Raw genomic sequence first — 10,411 nt, 5'->3', positions numbered from 1 at the left:
AGCCCAAGGAATCAGCTTTCCCTCCAGGACCTCAGGGAGAAAGGTGGGAAGCCCTAGGGAGCGGCTGTTGAGTGTAGAGCAGCCACGAGAGGGCGCGGGGCTGCGGTACGACTTGAGGGTGGACAACCCCTGAAGTCCCAGGAGCGCCCCACCCCGGCCAGTCTGCGCGGGGGCGTGGGGGTCTAGGACAATGAGGTCGACTGGGAAGAGCCCGGAAGGGCTGGAGGGATGGAGGGAGGGGGAACCGGCTGGGCTGGAGAGCCAAAGGGCAGTGGCAGGGGCGGGGCCAGCGGCGCAAGAGTTAATGTCCGGCCCCGCCTCGACCTGGTGGCCGCTGACTCAGTTTCACCTGAAACTCTGCGGGAGGCGGCGGCCTCGGTCCGTAGGGCTCACGGTCTGGGAAGGACTAGGCAGCCACCGGAGCCTCTCCTGGGGCACCGGGAACAGCCCCGCCCCGCGCCATTTACCTGCGCAGGTAACTAAGGGAGGTTCGCGACCAAGAGGGAGTCAGGGCGGGCTGCAGGAACAAGTCTGGCCCTTTGTTTGGGCTCAGCTTTTCCTGTTTAGTGGCGCGCTCATTCTTCTTAGTTTGACTTTTTCACTGGGGAGGGGGAGTTTCTGTATTTCCTTACTGACCCGACGTGTCCGGGAACCCCCGTATGCACATCTCTGTGTACCCTTATTTGTCCCAGATCCTCCCCCCCTTTCACTTCTGCCCTCCCTTCCTCTAAGGTCCTCTCCCTTGTTGATCAGGTATGTCACCTTTTCTCCTCCCCTCCTTTCCCCGCCCTACAGGTTCCAAACACCTTCGGAACACAGAGCTACCCTAGAAAGGCTAACCTTCTTGGGAGGAAGGTGATCCTCCCCAGGAGGAAGATGACCCCCAGCTACTGCCCCGAGGCCTGGATCACGACTGCCCTGTGGCTCCTGGTGACGTCCAACCTTCTAGACACAGTGACTGGGCAGCCACCTGTGCCCCCTGGGAAACTGACTGGTCCCATGTGTTTGGATCAGTTTACAGTTGGGGTACCAGACTTTGTACTGGACTTAGACGCCTCCGTTAGCAATGGGGCTACTTTCTTGGGTTCTCCAGTCGTGCGCAGGGGCTGGGATTGCGCCCGTGCCTGCTGCACCACCCCATCCTGCAACCTGGCCCTGGTGGAACAGCAGCCAGGTGGGGATGAGGACGCCATCAAAGCCTGCTTCCTTCTCAATTGTCTGTATGAGAATACTTTTATCTGCAAGTTCTCCAGAAAGGAGGGTTTCCTTAACTACCTTACCTGGGATGTATACCGATCCTACCGACAGCTGAGGAAACAAGGCTTCAGAGGTAAATTGGGAAAAAAGGGAGGAAAAGGGAAGACCTAGATTGGAGCATCCCACCCCAATCCCACCCCCACCCCCCGAAATAGAGGGAGAATATTTCTGAAGACCGAATTATTGGAGGTGGGAACACAGAAAAACTTTGAAGCAGTGAGCGGCTGTAAAGTTCAGAAGAGAAAGTGGAGAATTCTCTAGGGAATCCAGGGTAAGGAAGGGAGATTCCACCAGGGGAGAAGGTGGGAGAGGAACCAGATAGGAGTCTGGTTAATGGACTGGTGTTCAAAGATGAGATACTTGCCTTGGGAGAGTGGAAAGAGAAGGGTTTAGTTTTGCCTCCATCACTTAGTAGCTGTACATTACCTTGGGCAAAGCATTTAACCAAACTGGACCTCAGTTTCTTCTTTTGTCAAATGGAAATGATAATATCTGTACTTACCTCACCAGGGTGTTGTAAGGATGGAATGTGATAGGGTGTGAAATTGTTTTGTAAATTCTAAAGTGCTGCATATATGATAGTCCTGAATCCTAAATGACCCTTTCATTGAGTTGAAATGGTTTTAGGGCCAGCCCTTTCCTTAAGTTTAAACAAGTGAGTACTCCCCAATCCAGTTTTAGGACAGTGAAAGGAACATTGTATGTTGAGTTAAAACACTGTATTTTCAGGGCAACTAGGTGGCACAGGAGATAGAGCACCACTCTATCAGTGGTCATCAGTGGTCTATCAGGAGTCAAGAGGGCCTTAGTTCAAATTTGGCCTCAGACACATAACACTCACTAGCTGTGTGATTCTGGACAAGTCACTTAACCCCAATTGCCTCACAAAACAAAACAAAACAAAACACTGAAATTTCCTGATTCAGGCCAATCTAACAAACATTTATTAAGTGTCTGCAGTATGTGAAGTGTTGAAAAAGACAAAGAAACAGCCCCTGTACTTAAGGAGCTTACGTTTTGCTGATGTCATGCAGTGTATGGTACTGGTGCCATATCCGTATAAGGTCATTGCTCCAGCGCTAGAGGGTTCCTCCAAGGCCATCTAATCTATTTACTGTTTAATCTTTTTTTTTTAAGGCAGTCAGGGTTAAGTGACTTGCCCAGAGTCACACAGCTAGTAAGTGTGTGAGGCCAGATTTAAACTCATGAAGATGAGTCTTCCTGATTCCAAGTCTAGCTCTCTATGCACTGCACCACCTAGCTGCCCCTACAGGCCATCTATCTAACTGACTTCATTTTGCAGATGAAGAAACTGAAGTCTAGTGAGTGTAAGTGACTTGCCCAGTAATGTCCCATTACATTCTCCCAGAAACAGCTAGGCTAGGGGAGTGCCCTAAGCCAGATCCTATAAGCCTGGAGCCAAATGCTGTCAGCTTCATGGTATTCCAGCCTGAGTGTTTTCTAGGTTGCATTGCACTCAAACTATGTGGGATCTGGTTCTGTCCTGTATATATCTCATGGAGAGGGGCTGTTCTCATAGACAGCTAGACTTAGATACTGAAGGGTCATAGGATTACAGGATCAAAGAAACAGAGCTGAAAGGATTTATGAGGCCACATAGTCCAACCTCCAGTTTTACAAATGAGAAAACAGGCCCAGGGAGATTAAATGCTCAAAATCACAGAAGTGGTATCAGAGATGAGATCCCTGTATTTGATTGCTGTGGTTTCTGTATGGTGGCTTAGGGAAACTCCCAGGGGCCTTATCCAATGTGAATTCCAGACATTCAAATACTTCTGATGGGAGCAAAACTGATCAGAGTCTTCTGGGATCTCTGAGGATAAGGAATCTCAAGTTTTCCAGAATGAACCTGACTGAGACCCTGGTTAACCTTTGTTTATTTCTGGGGATGAAGTCAAGCCCACAGATCCAGCCCACCTTCCCTCCTGGCTCTGAGCTGGCAGCCAGGGGAACCAGTCTGGGGATTAGGGGCCCTGCACAGATTTCTGGTTCATTGTCAACCCCACCCTGCTTCTTGGACATCTGTGGAAAGAGAACCCAGCACCTACCTACCCATCTCCCTTCTCTCTCCTGCCTGCCTCTTCCACAATCTTACTATCACATCCAGTATGACTAGCCTATCCAGGAACTAGCAAGTCTCGAAATAGCAATGATATGGGAATTGGACCTGAGGCCCAGTCTGGAGGTGATGCCACCAATCTAGAACTGGAGAAAAGTGGCTTCTGTTGATTCTTCCATGCCTAGGATGCTCTCTATCCTCGCCTCTGTCTCTTGGAACTCTTCTCTTCAAGTTTCAACCCAAGTGCTACTTCCTATAAGATGTGTTTCTTCTTAGCCTCCCCCACCCCATGACTTTGTTTATTTTGTATATAGGTTATATTTCCAGTATCAACATACTTGTTTCCTACTGGTGGAATGTAAGTTGCTTGAGGGCAAGAAACAGTCCCTACCATCAAGTAGCTTACATTAAGTGAGGGGGAGGAGAGGAGAAACATGTATACAAATGAGTAGATGAGAGGCAAGTGTAGTAAATAGAGACCTGGCCCAAAAGCCGGGAAGACTCGGTTTCAATTACTGGACCTTTGGTACATGCTGATTATGTGACCCTAGGTGAATCACTTAACCTCTGACTAGACTTTCCTCTTCTAGGAATTCTATATTCCAATCAAGTCACAGGTCTAATCTCTGTTCCTTATGAGTTAAAAGAATATATACAAAGTAATTGGAGTTAATCTGAAAGGAATCAAGAAAAGCCTTCTATAGGTGGTGATATTTGAGCTAAACCCTAACAAAGGTTAGGAATTTTAAGATACATCTTGTAAGGGTTGAAGAGGAATTGAGTTCCAGGCCTGGGGGAACAGCCTGTGCTGAGTCAGGGAGACAAGAAGTAAAATGTCCTGAGTGAGAGACAGCAAGAAGGCCAGATGGTCTGTGATATAGAATTTGTGAAGCAGGGTAATTTGTAATAAATCTGGAAAGGCAAGCTATAGCCTGATTCTGAAGAGCTTTGAATAACAAACAGGAGTTTTGTTTTGATCATTTAGGCTAAAGATAACTTACTAGAGTTTCTTGAATAGGAGAGTAACATGGTCAGACCTGTGCTTTAGCATATGCCTTGGACTGTGATTTGGAGATGAGAGAGACCAAAATACTGCAAACTGATTAAAACGGCTAGCATGGTACCTGCCACAGAATGTGCACCTTATAAATTCCCGTTGGCATTTTTCTCCCTCTCAAGCTAGGCCCCTTATATTTCTTTTTTTATTCCATTTTAATTTTTTCAATTAAAAAAATCTGTTTTCCCTCACTCACAATTCCCCTTAGATTAAAAAAATAATAATAAAGAAAAGGGAAAAAAAGCTTTGTAAGAAATATTCTTAGTCAAGCAAAACAAATTCCTTCATTGGCCTGGTCCAAATTGGGTGTGTGTGTGTGTGTGTATACATATGTACTTATACATATCTACATATATACATACACACACACACACACACACATATCAGTCTGTACCCTGAGTCCACTGAATCTCTCTTAGGCAGCGGGTATGTGTTTCATAGCTGGTCCTCTGGAATCATGATTGTTCATTTCACTGATCCAAGTTCATATGGTTTTCAAAGTTGTTTGTCAGCCCCCTTGTCTACTCCCGCTCCTCCCTTTCTGCCATTCCTGATGACCCTCTGAGGATCCAAGGAAAGCCTGAGGATGGATGCCTCTCTTCTGGAGCCAGGCTAACTCCCCAGGTCCCGTTGGACTAGAGACTAAGCCTGTTCCACAAGGAAGTGGCAGGTCAGGTGTGTGCTAATTGACTGTCATTGGCCCCACCATTGACTGTGCACTTCCTGTCCTTCCTTGCAGATTTTCTACCAGGAACCATTTGACTATCATAGGAAACCCCCAAGGACCAGACAGCTCCTAGGACTGGGTGACCTGAGGAATCAGTAGATATGGATAGACTCTTGGGGTCCTTTCTTCCTCTTTGGGAAAGTCTCAGAACCCTCCTCTACCATCCAGGCAGGAATATTAGAGTCTGGAGGAAGATTCTTTGGGGCATTAGAGAACAGAACAGAATAGACTGAGTGAGAATCCAGTTATTGTATATCTTAAGGGGCTGGGTTAAGTAATTATAGCATCCCTCTATAAGATATAAGAGCCCTTGGGTGGGAAGAACCTAGCTCCAAGCATCTAGAGGAAAGAACTCTTCATTCCTCCGGATGGGGAGGAAAATTCCCCCTCCTAGCAGGTTTATAAAGTTTTCTTCCTTTTCCCTGCCTGCAGCCAGACCAGATTTCAGAAAGGAAAGGGAGGGGTTTGTATTCTGTCTCCTCCTTTCTCACCCTCTCCCCTTCCCTTTCTTTTCTGCTCTTCCTACTCTTGCCTTTCTGGTGAATGGAATCAGGAGGTGGGGCCTATGGTTACTATGGAAACATCCTGAGAACTGAGCTTCTGGGAGGAGGGACCCATTTATTGTCAGGCTATTTAGTCCTTTTGCTCTCCGGGTGGGGGGTGGGAAGGAGAAGGAAAAGGTGAACAGGAACGAGAACAGAAATCCAAAGACTGGGAGTTCTCCCATCAGCCTCCAAATATGGTGATAAAGGAAGGTTCTTTAGGTTATGTGCCACAATGCCCCTCTCTGACCTGCTTCTATCTCTGGGGTCCCTGACTGCGATGGAAATTATTTTGAATCTGAGATGTAGTTCTTTCCCTTGAGTTTTTCTTACCTGTGCAATGGAGGCGATATTACTGACTACTCTGTTCTTGCCTTGGAATGTTTTGTAGTGGGGTAGTGGTGTATATAGGTAGTGGGGGTGGGATGCCTTCAAGGATGGTTTTGGGATCACAGGAGAAAACAACCCAGATGTCCTAGCACCCTACTCTTACAGGATTACTGGGACTTTGCTCCATTCACGGTCTTCATCCAAAGGTGTGTGCAATAGGGCTGTCCATCTGGGGCAGACAGTGAATAAGAGAAATACATACAAAGTGCTTTTGAGATCTGTGGAGGCAAAATGTCACTTGACTGACCTGACTGTGTAAACAAAGGCACAATACAATTAACAAGTATTGATTAAATGCCTACTATATTCCTGGCACTGTGCTAGGTGCTTCCGGGGATAAGAATACAAAGAAATGAAACTATTCCTATTCCCAAGAAGGATGTCTTTGGGAGGATGGATGGTCCTGGTTGTCTGGAGTGAAGTATACGTACATGGAAGGGCATACATAACATAATTGTGTTCATATAGTTCCTGGGTTTGTTTCAGTAGGTAGACTCCTAAATATTTTATAATGTCTACAGTAACTTTAAATGGAATTTCTCTTTCTATCTCTTGCTTTGTTGGTAGTATATAGAAATGTCGATGTTTTATGTGGGTCTATTTTATAGCCTGCAACTTTGCTAAAGTTGTTTATTATTTCAGGTAGTTTTTTCTTGATTCTCTAGGATTCTCTAAGTATATCATCATATCATCTGCAAAGAGTGATAGTTTTGTTTCTTCTTTGCCTATTATAATACTTGCAATTTCTTTTTCTTCTCTTATTGCTAAAGCTAACATTTCTAGTACCATATTGAACGACAGTGGTGATAATGGACATCCTTGTTTCACCTCCAATATTATTGGAAATGCTTCTAGTTTATCCCTATTACATATGATGCTTGCTGAAGGTTTTAGGTAGATGAAATTTTTTCTTTTTTTTTTGGTGAGGCAGTCTTGGTTAAGTGACTTGCGCAGAGTCACACAGCTAGTAAGTGTCAAGTGTTTGAGGTCAGATTTGACGTCAGGTCCTCCTGACCTCAGGGCTGGTTCTCTATTCACTTCGCCACCTAGCTGCCCCATAGCATAAGATAAAGCCTAAAAGATCAGTTGGTACCACTGTTTAGGGCTTCCCTCAAAGAAGACCTCCAATGTACCTGGCATAAATTTTGTATGTAAGTATTTGTTTACATGTTGTTTCCTTCATTAGAATTGAACTCCTTTGGGGCAGGGACAGTGTTTTTGCCTTTCTTTATATCTCTAGTGCTTAGCACAGTACCTGGAGCACGGGGTAGTGAGGGGAAAGGAAAACAGGCATTTATTAAGCCCCTACTGTGTTGCAGGCACCATACCCCGTGCTTTACAAATATTATATCATTTCATAGTAGGTGCTTAACAAAACGCTTGTTACCGAACTACCAGATTGTGAAGGGCATGGAATGCTAGTCAAAGATATTTGGCTTTTATTTCTTGGACAGTAGGGTGCCAGTGAAAACTCTGGGAAGAGGAAGAACATGATCAGATGTGTGAAAATAAAAAATATACAGAGGTACAAAATGTGTAAAGGAAGATAGTGGAACTAGAGATTTGAAGAGTATTCAGAAGATATTACAGTAATTTGGGGGTGATAACTAGACTATCTAGGATGGTACCAGACAGTGGGAATAGAAGGGAAGGTATAGATTGTGAGTGATACCAAAATGAGACACATTCTCCCCTTTCCTACTCTCCCTTTCCTATGCAGTTTGCTTCTCCTGTCCTCACTCTTTCTGACCTTGCTGTAGCAACTGAGCACGTTAACCATTTCTCATTAATTTTCTCTTCCCTCAGTTTTCCTGCTACCACCCTAATTTCCCCATCTCTTTAACCACCTTTTTTGCTAGATCTTCTTCCTGTCCTGTAAATATGGGTGTAGTCAAAATTTCAATCCTTCTGCCCTCTACCTTCTCTATCCTTCCATCTCATCTGCTCCCACACTTCAGATCTCACCCTTAAGTGACTACCAAGTCCTCTCCACACTATATATGCACATAAAGTAGTGTCATTTTCTGAGATTAGAATTGTGACCCTGAGCCGCTCATTGAGTTGAGATGGTATGTGCCCATCCTTCCACTGGCTGGGATCTCAGTTGAGCTGTCGACCTAAGTATCCAACTGCCTGCTGAATTTTTCTATTTGGATCATGGGTTCATAGATTTAGGGTTAAAAGAGACCTCAGAAGTCATCTAGTCTAACCCTCCTCATTTTACAAGTGAGGAAACTGAGGACCAGAGAAGGTAAGTGACTTGCCCAAGGTCACATAGGTAGCAGGCAGGAGATGCAGAATTTTAACTCAGGTCCTCTTGCTCTAAATCTGAACCATGATGCCTTGCCATTGTTATTAGCATCCTCAAAACCAAAATGCCCACACCACACACACAGAACCATGACTCTTAACAGTAAAATTTCTACCATTGCCTTAAGTTGCCATCCCTGCCTCCCTACCCACTGTCTCCCCAAAAAGGTTCCCTAGCACTACTAGTCTCAATACCTGGCATTTCAAACTCCTCCCATCACTATCTATAATTTCTACATTAAAAGCACGTAACTTCCTGCTCTTCCTTTCAATTACTTCTGCTGCTACTCCCATTCAGAAAATTAGTACCTCAAATCTGGGCTACATCAATAGCTACCTAACTGATCTCCTGCCTTTCTTCTGCTCCAAGTTATAATTTTCCTAACATATTAATATAAATGACATTAATATTAATATATTTCTTAATATATTACTTTGTGTCACTACTGCTCAAAAATTTTCCCTAGCTTCCCTTTACCTACAATGATAAAACCTGAACTTCTTAACTTGATACCAAACTTACCTTTCATTATTCTGCTCCGTGAACATTCTGCTCCAGCCAAACTGGCCTACCTACTGTCAGTTGTACATTCCTTACACAGCTGTTCCCCTTCCCCTTTGCTGGGGATCCAGAGGCAAAGACAAAATAATCTCTGCCCTTTAGGAACTTAAATTCTACTGGAGGGAACCGTACGTACACATATGACTTGATACAGCACATATACAAAGAAATTTTAGAATTGGAAGAAGGATACGTAATATCAAAGGGGATCAGAAAAGGCTTCCTATAGGAGATAGCACTTGTTGAGTCTGTGTTCAACTATCGTGACCTCATTTAGGGTTTTCTTGGCTTGCCATTTCCTTCTCCAGCTCATTTTACACATAAGGAAACTGAAGCAAGCAGGGTTAAGTGACTTGCCCAAAGTCACAGAGCTAGTAAGTGTCTGAGGCTGGATTTCAACTCAGGAAGATGAGTCTTCCAGACTCCCGGCTCACGTGCTCCGCCCACTGTACCACCTAACTGCCCCAGATAGTGTTTGAGCTGAGCCTTAAAGAGCTAGGGATTCTAAAAGGGAGAGGATAGGAGGGAATCTGTTATGGGGATGGGGGATATGAAGGCATAGGGATGGGAGATGGAATGTTACATACCCAGAATAAGGAGTGGGTTAGTTTGGCTTGAGTAACAACCCAGGTTTTCTGACTCCCAATCTAATAGGGTATGTAGGGTGGGTAGGATTCTTTCTTCTGAATCTGCCTCATGTTAACTGTGTGACCCTGGGCAATTCACTTAATTTTTATAGGCCTGTTCCTGAATCCAACAGAAGTTGGGTTAGGTGAACTCCAAGGTCCATTTTAGTGGTAACAGTGGTATCATTCTAAGGTTCAACTCAAGTCCATGGTTCAAGGCAAGGTTCAACTCCCCAGGAAAATTTCCCTGGCCAGGCTCTGTGACCTCTCCCTTCTTTCTTTGAACAGCAATAACATATCTGTGTAACTCCCTTGGCATGTAGTATGTGTTACCCTGTAGTAGGGGAAGGATTTGTGTATATATCGTGCCAGACTTGGGACCCCAATCTTGTTTACATCTCTCTCTGGGCTGGTTTGATCACCCCAACCTACACTTGCACACTTCCTAGATAGAGGTAATGACACAACTACAAATTATTTTTTTTCAGGATTCCAAGAGTAACCTTGACAGGAATATACTACTACTACTGCTATATCCTTTAGCTCCTGAGCCCCTACTGGTGTACTTCCTAGTCAACAAATCACTCAGCTGAGCTCCATTACATCTTAATCAGAAATATTTACTTAACAGAAGACAAAGCAAGAATAATAACATAACATTCCACGAGTAAACCAGGGATGAAGTCTCCCCCCAATGCATATATTTTCTGTGTACATATACTTAATTATAAACTTCAAAGGTTGAAGAAGCTGCCTCAGGAAGTAGTGAGTTCTTCTTTTTCTCACTTGAGTTAGATTTGATGGCCTCTGAGGTCTCTTTCAATTCTGAGATTCTATGATTCCTATTCTTTTTTTTTTTT

General features: G+C 44.5%; 1 protein-coding gene across 1 annotated transcript in view; it reads left to right on the top strand.

The window, feature by feature from the left end:
• Positions 1 to 304: 304 nt before the first annotated feature.
• The window catches only part of SPINT1 (serine peptidase inhibitor, Kunitz type 1), a 17,938-nt gene continuing 7,831 nt past the window's right edge, over positions 305 to 10,411 (top strand). Inside the window, exons 1-2 of the mRNA XM_027870198.1 lie at positions 305 to 475; positions 796 to 1,330. Of these exons, the coding sequence (XP_027725999.1) occupies positions 305 to 475; positions 796 to 1,330 (706 nt within the window). The remainder of the gene's footprint in view (positions 476 to 795; positions 1,331 to 10,411) is intronic.

Source organism: Vombatus ursinus, unplaced genomic scaffold (assembly GCF_900497805.2).
Source record: "Vombatus ursinus unplaced genomic scaffold, bare-nosed wombat genome assembly UNPS02014794.1, whole genome shotgun sequence".
Classification (NCBI taxonomy): Eukaryota; Metazoa; Chordata; class Mammalia; order Diprotodontia; family Vombatidae; genus Vombatus; species Vombatus ursinus.
This window is presented reverse-complemented; position numbering and strand designations above follow the sequence as displayed.